Source organism: Mesocricetus auratus, unplaced genomic scaffold, assembly GCF_017639785.1.
Source record: "Mesocricetus auratus isolate SY011 unplaced genomic scaffold, BCM_Maur_2.0 Super-Scaffold_100010, whole genome shotgun sequence".
NCBI classification, from domain to species: Eukaryota; Metazoa; Chordata; class Mammalia; order Rodentia; family Cricetidae; genus Mesocricetus; species Mesocricetus auratus.
In genome coordinates this window covers 7,945,234-7,966,257 of record NW_024429194.1, presented here as the reverse complement: position 1 = coordinate 7,966,257, position 21,024 = coordinate 7,945,234, and the positions used below count along the sequence as shown (strand labels likewise).

The 21,024-nt window shown below is 43.7% G+C and overlaps 1 protein-coding gene across 1 annotated transcript in view; it reads left to right on the top strand.

Moving 5' to 3' along the window:
• Man2a1 (mannosidase alpha class 2A member 1) overlaps nt 1–18,417 on the top strand; it is a 156,337-nt gene extending 137,920 nt beyond the window's left edge. The window contains exons 20-22 of the mRNA XM_005077169.4: nt 3,312–3,515; nt 14,191–14,301; nt 15,726–18,417. Of these exons, the coding sequence (XP_005077226.1) occupies nt 3,312–3,515; nt 14,191–14,301; nt 15,726–15,878 (468 nt within the window). The 3' untranslated portion in view covers nt 15,879–18,417. The remainder of the gene's footprint in view (nt 1–3,311; nt 3,516–14,190; nt 14,302–15,725) is intronic.
• Nucleotides 18,418–21,024: the final 2,607 nt, after the last annotated feature.

The following is a 21,024-nucleotide window of genomic DNA, read 5'->3' as shown; positions in this document are numbered from 1 at the left end:
GCTGACGGTTTCTATGTGGGAATGCTGGTCCAGTGTAACTCAGAATTCTAGTTTCTGGTCAAAAAGCAAATATCTGTTTCGGGAGGTTTGAGGGGGGGTGCTTTGTGTTTGTTTTTGTTGTTACTGTATTTTGAGACAGGTTCTCACTATGTAGTGTTGGCAGGCTGAACTCTGTGTAGACCAGACTGGTCTCAAATTCACAGAGATCCAATTGCCTGTGTCTCCCAAGTGCTGGGATTTAAAAGTGTGTACCACGTTGCCCATGCTTGATGCTTTTTAAATCTGAATTTCTAAAGAGGTAGCTTCTAAAAACTTTTCAATGCCATGCAGACCTACAAAACATGGCTTATTAAATCAATAGACTCACTACCACACACTTTTATTAGGCCCTACTGAGGGTCAGGACAAAATGAGTAAGCAAAGATGACTTTCTCCAGTGACGATAGGCTGGGCTGTTTACAGGGATAGAGAGTTTCATCATGTGCACCGGACACTGGGTCCTATCTACAGCACACCCCCACCAACAAACAGACAGGCAGAAATAACTGAAGACCTCCTTCTTATACATAATTGATGAGGTGAGGGGAAACCTTTGATGCTTGAAGGTCAGATAACCCAAGTGAGCTTCATACAGGAATTCCTCCTGCTATCCCAAACCACCACAAACAAGAAGGTTTCAACTCTGTGTGGTTGGAACAACACAAGCTGGGAACTCTTTAATGTCAAGCTGTATGAAAAATGCTAGACTCCCATAATCCAGAACTTTCCAAACAACAAGAAGCCAAACGGTGCTTTTAGAAGCCTTATTGGTAACTGAAGGGGAACGGCTGCAGACCCACTTGTAGCTGAACTGAACAGGTGACACTTCTCCAGCACATGCTTTAGAAATTTGGTCTTCTTGCAAGACTTGGGAGTTTAGAAGATTGCCTTTCTAGGGGGTTCAAAAGGTAGCAGTTCATCTATGAACATCTTGCTGGGTCACTTGTTACTGTCAGTATTGGAAAATACATGTGTGGGGGATGCTGGCTGAGAATTTATTTGCTGGTCAGCACTGTCATTTACCCACTGTGCTTTTGTGGAGGAAACTAACTATACCCTTCTCTTAACTCGCTGTCTTGCTGAAAACAGTAAAACTGTCTGTCCTTAATTCTGTGACTAGTTGCATTAAAACCAGTTTCCTTTTACAGGATTTTGTCAAAGCATGTATGATTCTGAACCTTGTTGATTTCATGGGAGAGTCCATGGTGCCTTCCTAGATCAGGCCCACAGAGCAACCTGTAGAGCAATCCTTGGATTTTACCTGCTGCTTTATATTTTACTGTTTCAACTTTATGTTGCCAAGGCGCATACTTGGAGCTCTTGATTCTGGAGATGGGGCTAGGACCCATGAGTGGGTTTTATAAAGTCCCCCAAGAAGGGAAGTGCCAGGGTCCGGGGAACCCGTCTGACTTGGAGGATTGGTGTACATGCATAGCGTTCTCAGTAGGTGATTTATCAGGGAAGTTCTCATTGTCACTGAGTGTCAGTGTCGAGGGTCCCCCGGTACAGCACAGCACCTGAGTGCATCCTGACCGAGGATGACTGAGTGCCTCTTGACTCTGATAAGGCTCTTTTCCTTCCTGTTGCAATCTTTCATCTTCCATTACTCAAAACTGATTTTGTCAGCAATCCTGACATAGATTATAAAGTTGTTTGATCTGGGAGTCCATTTAAATGCCTTGTTGAGAATGTCACCTTTTTAGTCATGTTCTTCTACAAGCTATACTAAATGGCAGTATTGCTGGAGAATATTATTTTAGGTGCTTTATTTAATCTTTACTTTAAAAAGAATGGGGAATTGATACATTCTAATACACAGTTCTTTCAGAACTAATTTTTTAATCTCTATGTTGAAAAGGATGGGGAATTGATACATTCTAATACAGTTCTTTCATAACTAATTGTTTGCCAGCATTTTAATACTGAAGTGCTCCTCTGATGCCATTAAGTGTTTTCCTCTCCATGGTCAGATTGTAAAGAGTCCTCTGTTAGCTGAGCTTCTGGTACAGTACGAGTAGCCTTGCTGGCACCCTCCTGTCCAGTGCTACTCTGACCTTCTGAATTCTGAGCTCCAGATCCTTACGAATTTAGTCTTTTCACCAGATAGGTAGCCAGACCTTTGAGTCCTGCATCACACAAAAAGATGCAAAACCTGAATATATCAGTCATTAAAAAGAAAAAATTAAACTTGCATGCACTGTAGCTGGTGATCAAAGGGCCTGTCATAAATCATTTTCTCCTCTCCGTTCTTCTCATGTTTGTTTTTACTCCTTGGGCATTATTAGCTAAGGGTCTACCTAGGCATTGAGTTTTCAATTTTGTATGTCATCTTGCTTACTATGTCCCTAACCCTGCTAGACTTATTTGATGTTAGACATGCAGAAATGTTGCCTAGTAAGAATAGATATGTCCTAGCAAAGACTGAAGTATTTTTAAACTTTGCGGTGTAAAAGGGTACTGTGTAAATGTATAGTAACTATATAATAAGATATAGAATAGTTCCTGTTTTAAAATAAAATAGAATGAAAAAGATGGCCATAACTTGCCAAATTCAAACAACACAGATGATCTAGATATGTCTAGTTTTTATGTCCTGAACACATCAGATTCTTTTGAGAATAAATATATATATTTATATTTTAAGGTAGGGTCTCATATAGCTCAGACTGGCTTCTAACTCATTATTTAGCTAAGGCTGCTATTTTCTGTTTCCCAGTGCTGGGATTATAGGCATGTCCCAACACAGCCAGCTGGTTTGTTTTGGTTTAGTTTTAATTATGTCAATTGGTAGTGTTTAGGTTTCAAAAGTTTTTTTTTACCATTTATGAAATATAGATTTAGATCCATATATGCCTTGTTAAACGTGTAAAGTGAACTCTTGAGAATGTAATGGGTTGAACCTCGAGAAGGGGGTGATGAAGTCAGTATTGTGTGAGACATGGGGGACATTATGTTTCTTGTACTTTGAAGGGTTTGAAGGTTTTGTAGTGGTCAGGAGTCCACAAAATGCTATTAATTATCAAAAAAAGTGGAGATTGTCTTCAGTGTCTTCGGTGTTAGCTAGATGGAGGGCGTGGTTAAAGCATGAGTTAGTGGACACTATTGCATCGGCCTCCATGCTCCATACTGCACTGCGTACTCTCTGTGACTGTCATTGTGACACACACCTCGGAGCCCCGTGTGTTTTTCTGTTTAAACTTGTCACACAATGAACTAATTTGGTGAATGCTACCAACACAAAGCTCATGGGCACATTTTGTCTTTCTTGACAGGAAGAGGACCAGAAGAGTCCAGTCAGTTACCCTTCCCTCCTCAGCCACCTGACCTCCTCCTTCCTCAACCATCCGTTCCTTCCCATGATACTAAATGCCAAGCTCTCGTCACCCGCCGTCCAGCTGCTGAGTGAGCTGCCTCTGCTGCAGTCATCTTTACCCTGTGACATCCATCTGGTTAACCTGCGCACAATACAGTCAAAGGTAAACTCCAAAATATGTCTGTGTCAAATTACGCCTTTCCCTCTGTGCTTGCTTCTCGGGGTAGGGAAGGAGACTGCTCAGCACCTGTGCTCCTGCAGAGGCCTCGAGTTCAATTCCAGCACCCGGGTTCAGGGGCTTACAACGGCCTGCGAGTCAGCTCTGGAGGTCTGTGCCACTGTGCTCGTACACACACACACTCAGTAAACATACACCCAGAGTAAACACACACAAACTCAGAGTAAACACACACACTCAGTAAACATACACCCAGAGTAAACACACACTCAAACACACACAAATACACACATATATACTCTCTCTCTTTCTCTCTCTCTCTCTCTCTCTCTCTCTCTCTCTCCCTCTCTCAGAGTAAGCACAACACTTACAATCACACACATAAAAATAAATAAATAAATGAATAAATAAATATCTTAAAATAACACGTGTTAAGCTTCCCTGTGTTCTGTGGAATAAGTACAAGAACTTCCCCCCTTTTAGACACTATGCTGTTCATTTGACAGTTGCTGAAGTTTAGAGAATAGTCCAATATCAACTTATTTACTCTTCAGGGCAGTCCTGTGTGGTGAGCAGGTCAGAGTTTGCACCTTGGGTGCTAGTGCTAGCCTCAGATCATAATCAGGGACAGCACCAGGCTTGACGGCTCTAGTCACTTGTTTCATCTCTTCTGTCTGTTAGCCAGTGTTTCTCAGAGCTAGGGAAATAATGTAGTGGGTAACGATTTCTACAGTAGATGCCTTGCTTTTCATGTCTTCTGTTTGAAAACATTGTGGCTTGTGTTGAGAACCAGCTTTCAGGGTGTTTGAAAAAGATCATGGGAGGGTTTATTAGGCGTCCAGTTTAACGCTGGTGTGTGGGCTTGCGTTTATGTCCGTATGGAATGAGTACAGATTAGACATTTGCCGTCCTTCCTGTGTGTGATGCGGCTGCTTTGATGTGAGTAGGTGCACTGCTGGATGTAGCAAGTGATAGGGATTCTGGGAATATGTCACAGTAAATGGCTGCAGCTCATCCCAAGGTGAGAAGGGTTTAAGGACAAAGGAAGCAAAGTGAGGAAAGCCGGGAGGGTGAGTGTCGGCACTGTGCATGTTTAGGGTTGTAGACTTCATGCCCGGGATAAGGAACGTGGACTGGGAAGGACGCTGTGTGACTTGGGATAATGCAAGCATGTGCTGCCGGCACAACTGTGTATTCGTGTTGAAACACTTGTCTTGCCCTGTGAGGCGAGCATGCAGAATGTTATGTCTGCTAGGTGCTGGCGAGGCCCTGCCCTTACAGCTGTGAGCAAAGCAGACCGAGGCCTTCCTCTCCTCAGTCCTTTTAGTGGGAGCAGAGGTAACCACGGCAGAAAGCTAAGAGTAAGCGTGTGCTATGTGGTGATGGGTGTTTAAAGGGGAAAACGGGGCCAAGAGCAGTTTGGAGAAGGAGGTGTAAGTTTGTTTGGGGTGGGTAGAGAACGTAAGAATTGTGGTAGAGGCCGGAAGAGCTCAGGAAGTAAAGGTCCAATCCATATTTCTGGGGGCTCCTAAGGGACAGTGAGAGAATGATCTTAGCATAACTAAGAGCAGATGTGATAGCTGTGAGGGGCACCTGTGACCAGAATTTGTGACCTTTTTCTTCATCTGGCCTTTGCTATGTCCTGCCTAGGGAAGAGCCTGGGCGTGTGAGGAGACCCACTGTTAAGAGTGAATTGTGAGGCTGTTTAGCCTCAGCCTGTGGGTCACGACGCCTTTGACAAACCTCTTATCTCCAAAAATGTTTACATTATGGTTCATAACGGTAGCAAAATAACAATTATGATGTACTAATGAAAGTAACTTTAAGGCTGGGTCACCACACCATAAGAACCAGAACTGTATTGTATTAAAGGGTCACGGCATTAGAAAACTCGAGAACCACTGGGCTGGCATTTTAGCATGCACAAGACCAGAGTGGCCTATGGGAAGAAGAGCTGAGGTAGCTGATCTGAGGTAACACGTCACCAGTTCACACACTGAAAGAGAAGAGAGGGCAGGGGACGCTCCAGGGCACAGGCTCCCACTGCTTGGCGTAGACGCAGAGGTCATTAGCAACCTGAGAGTGCCAAGGCTTCCCACAGTGGGGGATTCCGGCCACTGTCCCCAAGCCTCGTTTACAATGACCCCTCTCCTATAGCCAAGTCACTTGGTGGAGGGTAGGGTCATAGCCTCTGTGGTCCAAGGGTAACTTCTTGATGGTCCTTTTGTTGGCCATCTTCTAGTTATAGGAGTCTCATTACTTCCTGTTCCAGTCTGTGTCTCTGTTGTTGTGAGAAAACGCTCTGACCAAAAGCAAACTTAGGGAAGGGAAAGGCTTATTTCAACTTACCCTTCAGGACCAATCCACCACTGGGGAAGTCAGGGCGGGAACCATGGAAGAAGGCTTCTTGCTGGCTTTCTCCTACTCTCGTGTTTAGCTGGTTTCCTCTTATAGCCCTGGACCACCTGCCCAGGGAATGGTAGTGCCAATGGTGAGCTGGATCTTTCGATATCAACTAAGATGAAGGAATCACTCAGAGACATGTCTACAAACCAAGCTGATAAAAACAGTTCCTCCTCACTCTGGGGTTTCTTCTCCCATGACTCTAGGCTGTTTGAAGTTGACAATTAAGGCCAACCAAACAGTACCCACGTGGAAAATCCTACTTCCTACCAGACTGCTGGATAGACTTGGGCATCCAGGCTCTTACAGACTCCACTCTACCTACTGCAGCCACCACCTCCTCGTGGACCTCTCGCTCTCTGCCTGCAGCCCAAGAGACTGATAGCTTAGCCTAGTTTATGAGATGGGGCCATTTCATGTATACTGCCTCAAGAAAAGTGATGTTTTGGAAGGTTCTGGAAGACAGAGACACTTGGGACAGAGGCAGTTAGTCCTGGTGATGCTGGCAGTGTGTGACTGTGGGGCAGCAGGTGGGAACAGAGAGTAAGTGAGCATCAGACTTGAAAAGGAAGGACTGAAATGTCAGTGGCATTGTACCGTGCAGGCGTGGAGCCACAGCCAAAGACGCGAGTCTGTATTTGTATTGTTGGATCTTTTGGTGACAGTTTCTTTGTTGGCTTTGGACTCTGAGCATGAGTTTGAATAGTCACTGAGAGAAGAACAGAGCCATTGGTCCATTTAAGCCTATAAAGAGTTGTTTTGTCCCTTAACCTTTGCGAAAGAAAGATCGTCGTCATTCAGTGCAGCTGGTGTAAATATTGTCTCAGCAAAGTTGCTGCCTAAAAATATATCCATTGTCACTCCACAAGATGACAAAGAAGTGACAGTGCGATGCCACAGACAGCCAGCAAGGGTTGGATGGTGAGTCCAGAAGCTAGGTTTCAGTGCTCCAAACCAGTTTCCTGGCATTGTGTGCACAGCCGTCAGGATACAACAGTGGGATTCACTTGGAGACTGCAACTCATTTTCCCCCAAGGTACTATCGATATAAATACTGGTTTCTAGGTAAGATGCAAGGATTGCACTGCAGTATGTCAATTACATGTGTCTAGTAGCTCCAACGACTGCTTGGCCTGAGAAAGGTACTGGACTCTTCCTCCCTGATATCTTTCTGCCCATTTTCCACCCTTGGCCACTCAGTTCTTAATGTCAGCCTGGTCGTCCTAGCTGCTCATGGAAAAAAGAGTTATGGGTTTGGAGAGCATTGGGAGAGGCCAGGGGAGTTCTGTAAGTGGCAACAGTGACAAAGGTCGGGTGGGGTAGGCAGGTGACTCTGTGGCTCAGTGTGCCAGTCCTCAGGTTCTCTGAGTCCAGCTCTTGTCCGGGGGCCTTTAGAAACGGAGGCTTTTGACCAGTGTGCCCATCTCAGAGATCCTGAGATTTAATAACAATTTATTTAAGGCAGTAATTTAGGAAATCCTTTCCTTTTGAGGCTAGAAATGAGTGAGTTACTGCCATTAAAATAAGGGCTATAGATTAAATCAACATAAAATCACCTGGTAGGATTCTGAGTTCTGTTGGGGGTCTCAGAGGTGAGGTGTTATTTTATTTTTTTAGAGTTACTGTTTCTGTTTCCCAAAGTCCCAAACTTGAAAGAATTTTCCTGTTATTAGTAGATGAGCTTATGTTTTTATATAGGCATATTTACACTTGCACTTTCTGTATTTGGAAAGTGACTTTGTGCTGTGTCTGTAGGAGATGACAAGCAGATGTCTCAGGAGCCCCGCCACGGAGCGTAGTGTGGGCTGGCTCATTCCAGCAGCTGCCCTCGAGCTTCAGTGTTAACCTCCTCGCTCAGTATGCCTCCCGTGTCATGCTCGCGTCTTTGAACTGTACTCTTGATCATTCTCTCTTCTTCCCTTTACTATCAGACACCTCAGATAAAGCTGAAGTGTTTGAAGGTTTGAAAGCTGGGTAACAGAAACACTGCCAAAGTATACTAATCAGGGAGACCCAGGTCATCAGGAATGGGCAACTCTTTAAGGAAAAGGTGGTTTTGTGGAGGAGATGCTGAAAGACACCTGTCTTAGTCACTTCTCATGGTTGTCATAAGATACCATTGATGGGGGAAGTCCTTCTGTGTATCGGTTGATAAATAAAGCACTGTTGGTCAATAGGGAAGCAAGATAGGTGGGACTAGGAGTCGAGGAGGATTCTGGGAAATGTAGTCAAGGGTAGAGAGTCGCCATGTGATCCCAGGACGAAAGGGCGCAAATCTGGCATCCTCGGAAAGATAAGTCCTTATAAAACTATATATTAGTTATGATGGGTTAATAATTAAGTCAGAGCTAGCCATTAAGAAACCATAGCAAATGGCCAACAGCTTCATAATTAATATAGTGTCCTGTGTGTGTTATTTGGGGGCTGAGACAGCAGTGGGACCCGGGCAGCTGGCGGGAAGACTACACGTTACACACCATAACCAAGGCAGCTCGTAAGAACAAAGCATATAATGAGGGGCTTGCTTGACGCTTCAGAGAGTGATCATCATGTCAAGAAGCATGGCAGCAGACGGGCAGGGATGGCACTGGAGTAGTAGCTGAGAGCTTGCATGTTGTGACAACAACCGTGACACGTAGAAGGGGAGGTTAACCTCAAAGCTCCCCACCCGTGACACACCTCTTCCAAGAAGGTCACACCTCCTAATCCTGCCCAAACAGTTCCACCAAGGAGCAAGCTTTCACATATGTGAGCCCGTGGGGGCCATTCCCATTCAAATCACTACAATTCTCATGGGTAAACAGATCACAAGTGCTAAAGACTGGACCTGCAAAATTATCTTTGGAACAGGGAGATAGCATTCAAATTGGAAGCTTCAGAAAATAATGTGTAGCACAGATTTTGTCAACTTACTCCATTGTTATTTATACTTTGACATTTTCATTTAATTTGCACATATCACTCCATGTTCTCTGTGTGATTCTTTTTTATCCATGGTTAACTGTGTTCTTGCAAAAAGTTAACCAGTCATTTCAAAATCGGTGCCACTTTTAACGTGAAGCTTTCTGTCCTCACTTGTTTATGCCCCCTCGTAAGTGGCACTTTGAGGCTTTTGTTTTTCCCTTTTTAAAAGAATTGATTGGTGCTTTATTGATCTCCCTAGCCTCTGGAAAGGTGAGAATTGACGGGTGGAATGTCCTTTGTTGTGCGTGTCTAAGAACAACTGCTCACCTTCCTTTAATATCTGTTGTCTTATCTTGTTGATCAAAACCCAGAACTGTTACTGGGCATGTTAATGAGTGTCCTGAAAAATGAATTTTTACTGGTTACTTTCGGTCTCGGGAGTTGCAGTGAAGTGTAGGATTTTTTTCACTGCCAGAATACAATGAAGATGAATGTTGTGCGTTACTAAACATGTTTCTAAAAGTCTAAATTCTTGAAGAATCTGAGCAGTTTAGAGAAATTTTGCTATAAGATATTTAGGATATTTAGCTTAGTATGTGAACACCTTTGAAGTCCTATGAGGAGGCTGATTTTGGAGACTCTGGCCAGTTAGAGCTCATCCCATGCTTCCTCTTAGCATAGAAACAAGAAGGGAAAGATACTGCTGAAAGTGTTGCAGACTTTTCTTACAGAGGCATAGTAACCATTGGATGGTAAGGTCCTAGGGTGGTGAAGCAGGGTGGTGAGTCATCCTGGCTCTCTTTCAGACTGTGAGAGAAGGTGCTTTGTGGTGGGCCCTTTCCTCCGTATACAAGCTTGCTGACATTATATTATGTCTAAGCTTGTTGGCCACCTTAAAGGTTATTGTGACATAAAGTGAGTTCATCCGTGAACAGCATTGCATATGTTGCCTGGCATACAGCCTGTGTTAATCACGTCTTAGTAATCACTGTCACTCTCACAATGGTTAGCCTTTGGTCGGAGGGACTCTTCAGGACTCTAACCCAGCTCCCTGCATTTACTGGAAATGAATGATTATTCAGAACCTCATGACTGGCTTGTGGAACCAGACCTCACTCCAATCCAGTGTTCTCTAATCCCAGGCTTGTCTGCGGGTTCATTCGTCACGCTAGTTCATCTTTCCCCTGTTCTATCCAGTCACGGGAGTGGCCTCACAGCCTAGTTCCATGAATGTTGGACTTTATCTTTGGAAGTGACTTTTGTAATGGATTTTTGACTGTTGAACACTCAGCCTGAACTCGGTTATTCACCCTCAAATGTGACCTGGCCTATGCCACAGAGACAATTGCTAAACATAGTACTTGGTGCAGTTTTCATAAGGTATACATTTTTCCCCACAACCCTCTCCTTCTCTGAGGTTCTGATATTAATAACATTGTTAGTGTTTTTTTTATTTCAACATCTATTTTCTTTCCTAGAACACATAGTGTAACTGCGTGAATGTGTGAAAGTTGTCTTGAATGCATATTCAAGTTAAACTCAGTTTCCCTACTTCTTGTAATTAATGTTATCTTATTGAAAATCTTTCATAGAATGTATTCTGATAATGCTTTATTCTCCTCCAGCTCCTCCTTCATCCTCCCCACCCCATTCAAGAACTCTACACCAATTCTCTCTCTCTTTAGAAAATCGGCAAACAGCCACACACGCACACGCACACGCACACGCACACACGCATGCACACACACACACATGCACACACGCATGCACACACACACACACGCACACACGCATGCACACATGCATGCACAAGCACTGAATCAGAAGCTATTATATACAAACAAAAAAATCAGTAAGGTTAAAAAAATCCCAAAGAAAGCAATGCAAGACCAAAAGTCTACAAAGTGCTGTTGAGTGTGTTTTATGTTGGCATCTGTTGCTGCTTATGGGGCCTGTTCTAGAGAGTGTCAAGAACAAATAGCTTTTTGGTTAGGAATGGGAGTCCAAGTCACTTCCCCTTCTCAGAACAGGGACTGGGTTGACTTGATCACAATCCAGGAAGTCATTGCTGTCTGTGGCTGAGGGTATAGTTGAGGCAGTCATTTGCCATCACGCATGTCCTCTCCAGAGTGGCTAGTTCCAAGAGGGAGTCTCAAGCTTACCCAAACAAAGCAAAATGAGATTAAAAGTTTATAAAAGCCACCGTTGAGTTTGTTTTGAGTTGGGTAACTACTCCTGGGCATGGGCTTGCCCTGAGGAGGGGTGATATATATACCCAGTGAGGTTCCATTGGAGAAACTGATTTGTCCTTAGCAAGTGGGTGTCAATCGCAGATAGCTTCTTGGCTAGGGGTGGAGCTGTGTCAATGTCCCACTGTAAGCCTGGGGACCCCATCTGACTCATGCAGGCCCTGTGCATGCTGCCTTGGTCTCTGCGTTCATATGTGTGTCGGTCCCGTTGTGTCTGGAAGACACTGCTTCGTTGGAGTCCTCCGTCCCCTCTGGCTCTTAGAATCTTTCTGTCTCCTCTTCTGCACAGATCCCTGAGCCTCAAAGGGAGGAATTTGATAGAGACACCCCCTCGAGACTGAGTACTCTCAAGTTTCTCACTCGGAACATTGTCCAGTTGTGGGTGTCTGAGTTGGTTCCCATATGCTGCAGGATAAAGCTGTTCTGATGATGTCTGAGTGAGGCACTGATCTATGAATAGAGCAGAGAGTTGTTAGGAGTCATTTTATTGCTGCATTCCCTTAGCACAACAGTAGTTTTATGGATTTGTGAGTAGGAATGTAAATGAAGTTCGACTTCTTCATGCTCAGTGAAATATATAAGTATTGTCTTCAGCAATAGGGCCTTACCTTTAGTGAAATACGTAAGTATTGTCTTCAGCAGTAGGGCCTTACCTTTAGTTTGTGGAGGGCAACCAATAGCCTTGGCAATAGCCCTGATGTTTGGGGGTTTCCACAGGGCTCCTTTGACCAAAAGAATCAACCAAATGTAGCCCATTCTTGGCACTGGAAGTTTCACTTAGTGGTGAAAGATGTCTACTTGGGGCATTCTCTCCTGTTATTTGGTTATTCCATTTAGATTTCTTTCGTGTGTGTGTGTGTGTGTGTGTGTGTGTGTGTGCGCGTGTGTGTAATATTCTATAGTACTAGGTTAAGTGGCTTTTATGAATGCTTCAGAGAATTAAAAATGCCACATATTTTAGGTTAATAGTGACAAGTACTTCTAAAAGAGTTTAATTAAGAAGGCATCTTATCTGAAATCCACTTTGGGGCTTTGATATATGATAGGACAGTTCTCTTATTCTTTAGCTACAAAGTTATAACGTCATTGGGGGAAATTTATGAATATGAACTTCATTTGTATTAATTTGTAGTGTTTATGAAGTAATCACCTATCTTTGATCTGATGTATTTCTTTAAAAACACAAGTAGCTAACATGGCAAGGGCATCCTATATCAAACACTGGACCACATCTTTTCTGTGTTATTCCATCTCTATTTCATAGAAAAGGAAAAACCTGGTTTTACTAATGCAGCTATGGAATTGCAGAGCACAGCGTGGCTGCCCAAGTCCTCAGCCAGTTTCTGAACCACTCTGCTTTGTCGACTAAAGCATCTTGTCCTTTGAGGTCCATGAGACCTCTACAGACAGAATCCCTGCTGGAGTCGCACACAGGTGAATTTGTGCAGGAAGCAGGCAGACACTCTATTTTATAGGCAAATTGATGTTCAAAATAAGTTGCTGTTCCCAGGTGCCACCATTGGGACAGGATTGAGTTCTCTTTTTTTATTCTTATGATGATCTGTGTATAATTAGTGAAGGGTCTCCTATGTGCTATTTTTATGCTGTGAAATGTGTACCCGGACACATTTTGTTGAAGTTTTATTGGACATGTTTATCATCTATAGATTTAAAGTTGCTGTGTATATCATGGTCCCCTGATGACTTGGAGTTCTTTAAATCTTTTTCTCTCCCTTCAGAAAATCCTGCAGTATCACTAGAAATAATGGCAGTGCACAGCATCCTAGAGTGGTATCCCAGGTCAAACCCTGAGGCAGGGGTGGGCACTGTAAACTACTGAGGCCCCTAGGCACAGGGAGATCTGGCAGCTACTCAGGAAAGACATCACCTGAAACAGAGCTTGGCCTCTAGGGATGATTCATCTCCATGAGCTTGGCCATGTCATCTCTCATGCTAGAGAAGAGAGAAGTAAATCCTGTGTGCTTTTCCTTTGAAAAGCTTACATGTCATAAAAGTTCCATAGAGTTTTTAATCATTTCGCTTATCCCCACCAACACCATGACACTTTTTTTTCTTTTGTGTGTATTTGAGTGCATTTGTGAGTACGTGTGGGGTCTGCAGGCCACATGTGGAAGCTAGAAGCCTGCCAGTGTTGGTCCTTGCCTTTTCTCCCTTGTTTGAGGTGGGGTCTTCGCTGCTGGGTGAGCTGGGCTAACTGACCTGTGCACCCAGAGATGCCATCTCCTTCTCTCATTTTCAGGGAGGGCGGCCAGGACTGGAGATGCTCCCACTTTGCTTCTGTCTTGTATGTAGGCCCTGGGGATTTGAACTCAGATCATCAGGCTTGCTCAACCAAGTGCTTTTTCTCATTGGGTCATCTCTTCCGGCCCCATCTTTACATTTTAGAAAAAAATATATGTTAGGATGTTTCTAACTTCAAATACCCCAAAATCCAAATAATATTTAGATGGATGCAACAGACTTTATTGCAACGAATAAAGAAACAAATGAAATGTATGTTCTCCTCATCACTGACTACTTATGTTTGACCCAGGAGGATTCCTGTAATGTGAGCTTAAAATTATATATCAAGTTAATATATGTGGATTGGCACAGCATAACTAATTCAATTTAAATGTCTCTTGTATAACAATAATGAATCAACATACATTAAATACTAAAAATGTTAGTGCACCTCACAGAAAGTAGTGATTCATGGAAAGGAGCTTTCCCATGCCACAGCTGATGTTATGTTGTCGCTTGACCAGACCTAAGTTTATGTTTTCTTCAGTCTATGTGTATGTAAAAAACACTAAATTATTTTATTTGAGGATACTTTAATAAAACAGTATGTGGGCAAAAGGAAAGCTATCTCATTAGGGATCAGGGGGGAAACAAAGGCATCAAGTTACCTAATCAGGACCTTAATGGTAAACTTGAGTTGGGATAGAAATGGGTGGGCTCAACCAATGTGAAACCTTTGAAGAGATGAACTTATCATATCTCATTGCTGAATAAATGTACAGACATCCCACAGTGCTGTGTGGCATGCTGTAAATACTCACATTAATGTGTGTGTGGTTCTTTGGTGTTCTCGTTTTCAGATGGGCAAAGGCTACTCAGATGAAGCAGCCTTGATCCTCCACAGGAAAGGGTTCGACTGCCAGTTCTCCAGTAGAGGCATGGGTCTTTACTGCTCTACTACTCAGGGAAAGGTAAGTTAAGAGTGTGTGTTTGCTAGTCAAGACAGTGTAAGCTTGAAATCTTGACTTTCTGCGGATAGTACGATACGGCTTTTCATTGCCCAGAGCTCATTTGTTCCCTCTTGCCTGCAAGCCAGCCTCAGTCTCCTCATCTCCAGAAAACACTTGCTCCACCTAAGTTCGGTCCTTCTCAGCTTCAAATACATGGCTGGAACCTGTATGTTTGAAGTCAATGTTCATATCCTCTCTTTGGTCTTCCATTTGGGCACTCCAGAGCACCATACAGCTTCCCATTTTCAACTCTTCTGGGCAGTCCATGCTCACATACCACGTAGTTTAGCCATGGTAGTTAGAACCCCTATTCCACAAAGGCTGAGAAATTTTAAAATAACTGATGATTGCCATAAGAATAAAGTTATGACATAAACATCAAGACCGTGGTCAATGAATGCTTGAGTAGGATCCAGAGGCAGCTGTGCAGAGCTCAAGTCAGTTGCTTCATTTGGAGAAGCAAATATGTCTCTGGGTCTCCTGATTGATCCAGATTGCGTCTGAGTCATCACTGTGGAGATCAGATGGCTCGTTAGTCCACACCCTGCTGGCTGCTTGCCTGGTCTTGATTTTTCTCCTTAAGTTGGCCTGCTGGCAGTTCATCAGCCTCTCCTTGGAAGGATGAACATCAGTCTCCTGCCTCCAAGTGAGTCATGGCTCACAAAGCAGTTGTCTGGTCCCTGCACACAGCCAGGTCCTCCCACCCAGCATCTTGCAGAGCCAGCTTCCTGCCGGAGCTGCATAGGCACACCACCGAACAGACTCAAGCAATCTTGTCCCAATGCTGTAAGTCAGCACACATTGTGAGGTCCCGCCCTTCCTATGTGTGTGTTTTCCAGTATTAGTGATAATCTGAATATGTGTAGTGAACCTTCTAGTGTTGAGGTATTGAGTCTTAAGAGGGTTACCAGAGATACATTATTCCAAGAAACACTTTAGGGTAACCTGGCAAGGTGAAGAATATATTTTCTCAGTGTCCCTGTAGGTTGAGGTCAGTAATATAATGAGCCATTGTTATAATGAACCCGTGTCTCATTTTTCAATTCTTTTGGGAAAGGGGTGGTAGTGGTTTAGAATCACCATTTTTAGGGATGAATATTGATCAATCGAAACCTCAGGGACCACAGGGACTTATATGACTGTCATATTGAAAATGTCCACGTATAATACTACAAGAAATGCAAAGAAACAGCCCACAGCATGTGTCTCTCCAAGGATAGTTTATGTTCAGGAATGTCCTTCCTCCTCCGTTTTCTTAAAGGGAAATTCAGCATATAAATGCATTCCTTCCTGTGCTTTCCTTAAGTTGATTTTATAGATGTGCTACTAGCCTTCTCTCAGGGTTGATCTGAATATGAAAATCTTGTCACTTGTTTTTTTTTTAGATGTCAGTCCCAAAACTTTTCAACAAGTTTGCTGTGGAGAGCCTCATCCCTTCCTCTCTGTCCTTGATGCATTCACCTCCAGATGCCCAGAATCTAAGTGAAGTCAATCTGAGTCCCATGGAGATCAGCACATTCCGTATCCGCTTGAGGTGAAACTGACTGTCAGATTTGAGTGGAGAAACCCTGGCTTCCTTACCTTCCTTGGTTTTTACGTGCAATAACTAAGCACATTACTTTAGCTTCTGGCTACTGTGAGAACATGAATTCTGTGATTTATTTTTTTTTAAACCAGTCTAGTAAGAAAAGAAGAAAAGCCATGCTTTCAAAAAGGTTTCTTTTTCTAAGTTTGTCCCTCAGAGCACCACTGTCAGCGTGAACTGACGGAACAAAAATGAAGAAGTATTGAACGACGACCCTCAACAGACTGTGTCTCAGGTCAATGCCAACTAATTAGGTTTGCATCGAGGGCTGTAAAGAGATTCTTCAAAATGTTCATTTTTCTGATCCTTAGTTTTACATAAAAAAGATACCCTTGACCTAAATGGAAAGGGGAAAAAAAAAAAAACAGAAGCTGGTGGGGGGTAGTTTGATGGCCAAAATAGTTGTAATCATTGATCACTGCTACAAATTTAATTTTTTGTAAGTGTTTCAAATATGTGGAAAAGTGCAATCCCTCAACCCTTATGATAAATGTAGTTGATTTTCAGACTCTTTCCCAACGGACCTCTTGACCGCCCTTCCCCACCCATACATTTAAGGTAATAACTGATTTTTGTAGTCATTCACCAGTAGAAAGAGAGACATATTTTCATTACTTGACGATGTGGGATAGGTGCGATTTATCCCATTGTCACTGAAACGGAAGAAACAATTCCATTTTCGGTGCCACAAGGTGTCTTTGTACACAGCTCATTTGGATACAGGTGTTCCAAGGCGGGGTTTCTATTTTTAAATTACCATATCAAAAATAAATGTGCCTTATTTTTTTATAAGTCTTGTTAAGTCTTTTGGTGTCCATATTAATGTTTGGGAAAGGGAGGGGTGTTGGGAGGCTGGGACCGGGGATGGGTACTTTCTATGACACATAAATTATGTAACTTTTGCTTGATAATGCTGGCCACATTCTGATCTGTTTCATTACATTTGTGGTGGTGTTACTCTAAACATTTTGACTATTTGAATGTACTGAGATGTCAGAAAACAAAACAAGGAAGAAAAATATTGTTAATTAAAATATGCTGCTGCCAAGGAAACTGCAACTTGAAGCAAGGATTTTGTAGCACACGAGATCCAAATACTGTTTGCATTTCACAGTAGTAACCATTTTAAAGAGAGAATGCTTTAAGGACAGGCTGTTTTAGAACCCGCGCATGTGGCTCATCTTGATGTCTCTGGCTAAAGAACATGTCCCAAACTCTTGCGTGTGGTGAACTCAGAGTGTTACTCTAGCCCATGTACCGTCACAGGACTTTAAGTTAATTTGAGATCATTGTTTCTGTAATATAATAGTAGTATTTAATGTCTGCCTAGAAATGGATTCTCTGGTTGTGTACACTTGAAAAACTCTCTTCAGTGTCATAACCTGGTTTAGTATTATCTGACTTTAAGCTTCCATTTACCTCTTGCCATTCCAATACCTTACAGAGAAAACTCATTTCCACCTCACCGTTTATTCCGATAGTCATCTGACTTTCTGCTCAGGACACAGCTCCTACGTTCTCTGTTCTGTTCTGCTTACAAACTCCTTTGCCTGCAATCGTTAAGGAAACAGTACCAGAGTTGACGACAATACTGCAAGGGTATAACTTCGTGCAATAAGCATATGATGTACATTCCCTTCCTCGTTTGTTGGGGAATAAGCAACTAAAACACAATAAAGTGACTTCCTTCTGTAGACCTCTACAGACATTGGCTAGGATAGCCAGGAGCCAATCCTAGGAATGTGATCAGTATTCTCGTTGTATCCTAAGGGTGCACCTTCCTGTGGGTGTTCACTGTTCACTGTGTGCTGTGGTTAAGTGTCTACAGGAAGTCTGGTGACATGAAATGGAGGCTGATGCAATAAAAGTGGATCTGCCCTGTGTCGGTGGGGCTCTTACTCAGTGCGTGTTGGTGCCACAAGCTATTTACTCATAGGTGAAGCAGAAACTCTATTTAACCAGCAAGTTTCTGCTACTTAAAGTTATTTTCAGTCTGCGGCATCAGGGAGATGAAGAGAGGGCTTTTTGCCTTGGGTTATGGTCAAGAACTAACTAAATAATTCAGTTTCTGTGGCACACATGCACAGGCAGCCTCACGTCAGTCATCTGTTTGGCTAGATTTCATTATATCTATTGTCGCAGGTGTTCAGCGGGCCGGGGCCTTGCTTTACAACTCTCTCCCCACGTCTTGAAATTTTAATTGTGTTTATTAGGTGCATTGTTCAAATATCACCATCCTCCTTTTCTAAACAATAGCGATTTAAGTAAAATGCTGTAAGATGCTATAAATCGTTGTAATTCTCTTCCTGTGTCTTTGTACTTGTGCCGAAATGTCTTCACGGGCCTTTGTCAAGAAGAAAATGTCTGCTTTCATTCTGATTATTTTGCTCATTGAAATCAACAGGTTTTGATATTTTTCTCTTGGAAGATTTTTATAACTTTTTGGGAATATGTAATATAAGATCGCTAATAAAATATAATCTTATCCTGTGCACTGTCTTCTAGAGTTGTTCTTAACCCTGTTTGTCAATAGACGTATTAGCACATTTATAGCAAAGAGTAGAGCAGTGGAGGTCTGTTCTTTCTTCCTTCATGAAGGAATCCCCGTTCTTCAGCCCAGCTCTAGTTAGGAAGGGGTTCTGTGAACGGGTGGCAAATGAATATTAGTCTGTCCCACGCCATGTTGGCATGAGTACCTTTGCCCTGGAGTGCGGAGACCTTCTCAGCTGCTGGCTGCATAGATCTAGCCTTAGCCAGCTGCTTGACAGGAAGACTTTGGTCAGATTCTATATACGCAAAGAGCAGGACAGAGCAGGGAATGGAGATCAGCAGCTGAAGCTAAGAAGGTCCTTGTAAACTGATCCAGAAAGCAAAGCTGCTGGGAAGAGACAATGCCCCATGCTGCCACTGCTCTGTCCAGGCTAGCACAGCAGGAGGCTGTGGAACTCCTTCAGAAATCTCCAGTGGGTGAGGATAAAGAGCCCTGGAGGTTCTCAGCTGCAAACTAACTGGGAAACTTAGACTTAAGCAGTAAAGAAATTCAGCAAAGGTGTGTGTGTGTGTGTATACACAAATATACAAAAATCTAGAGAAATGTAGAAGTATATCTACCTGCAAAGTAATAAAAGTAAGTCCTTGGTGCCATAAATTTTGATATTATCATCATGTTACAGAAATGTTAATATTAAAACCGTTAAAAGTTTGGTTGAGGGGAGTGTATGTTCATAACACGTCCTGCAAATGTCGATCTGAAACCACCTGGGGTGACTCTGGTTTTGAGTGACTGGGTCAAAACCTACAGTAGAGAAGGAAGTGGCAAGAGCAGCTGTCCTGTAACAAGCTGACCACAGATGCCTTGAAGCTAAGCCTGGCAAGGATCCCTCTGAACAGACTGCCTCCATCCAACCTAGGAAGATGCCCTCGGTAAATGATGCTCAGGAGAGAGAGAGCTCTCCCAGCTCAGCAGGAGGCAAGCGTGAGGTTTTCCAGGTTCGGCCTTGATCTCTTGGTTGGCTTTCCTGCCATTGTCCTCACCCTCAGGCTGCCCATTTGTTGGCAACATGGCCGCCAGATGACCCCGACGTCGCCGTGTGTAGACCTGGCAGAGCCCCTGGTAGAAAAAGCACCTTTATCTCACTGTGTGCAGCACCTGTCTTGTAGTTAGTGTCACCGACTCTCTTCTAGTGCGATGATTGCACTAAGGATGTAGACATAGGAAACACGTGAACTACATGGTGGAGTGGGTCCACGTAACGTGGGGATCTGTAGCTGTGGCAGTGGCGTTTGAATGGTAAGGGTGTGTTAGATGGGGGTTGGGGTTTTGGATTTCTGACAGGCAAAATACGGCAGGAACGCATCGCTGAGGGAAAACCGAATGCAGATGGGACATTTAGAGGAGGCGGAGCATACACCTAATTTGACTTTCAAGAGGTTTTGTAGAAGAAATAATCTTGAGGAAATTTGTAAAAGGTTAATCTGACCTTAGCAGAAAAGACTTTAAAGGGCCTGGCTTGTTAAAGACCAGGATGGGGAACCATGATAACTCATGGGACAACCTGCCAACCGGGACACGTTTTCACTCTCTGCAGAGAGCTCCCAAGCAAAGCTCCACGTAAGAAAGCCCCTCTACATACATGTTGTGTGCTAGCTGCTGGTCCTTGTGGGCCCGGGATGTCGGAAACGTGTGCAAATTGTGCCGTGTAGCTTAAGTCGACTTGAACTGCAGCCTGGCTCGTCTTACTGGGCATGCCGTGAGTTTCAGTGAATAGAACAGTCAGCATAAGGCAAATCTGGGGTCGCATTTTGTTCCAGTCCCTTCTCCCACTGTGGTGGACAGACCTGAAGCGTTACGCTGTCCAGGAAACCTCTGGAACCACAAGCGCTCAGCCTCTACCCAGACCAAGAGAATTGGAGTCTGAATTTTATCAGTCTTCGGTGAGAATCTGTGTCCACAGCGAGCACTGGCCTAGCACATTTCCTAAGAAGTGGTCTCTGCATGTTTCCTTGACTCTTTAGAATTAGTCCTACGTCCTACAGAGGCCAGAAAACATGCCCAGTGCTAAGCTGCAAAGCAACACCTGGGCTGCTACCTTGGGCTCCTAAGAGCCGCTGGCTTCCAGGCCTTCTGATACTAGGTTTTGCTTTGTTTTTCTCCACACAGATGCCAAGGCGCACTTCTAAAAAGTGGCATTTAGGCTGCTTCCTTGTTGTTTGTCCCTGTTTGCCGGTACAGTTGAGAAAGCATAAAGTTGTGCCAAGGCCTAAGAACCCTACCTGACCTGATTGACTGTGCACGTTTATTTAGTGAATCCTGCCAGACCAGCTGCCACGTCTTACACCCTGCCTCTCTCCCTGCTCTCTGTCTCCATGGGTCTCTGGGGGCGTTGCACGGGGCAGCCTTTTCACCCTGCTCATCTTGGGAATCTCCCTTTACCACTATTTGGTGGTCCCTCCAGCACCGTTCTTTTCCAAGCCGCTTTCTTGCCTGCCTTTCTCTTTCCACGCCTGACACCCAGAAGGTCTAACGTGCCTGGAAGGTAAAGTCTTCATCGTGCTGGCTTTGTATTATTTACAGCACAAAAGTCCCCTACCTGCTCATT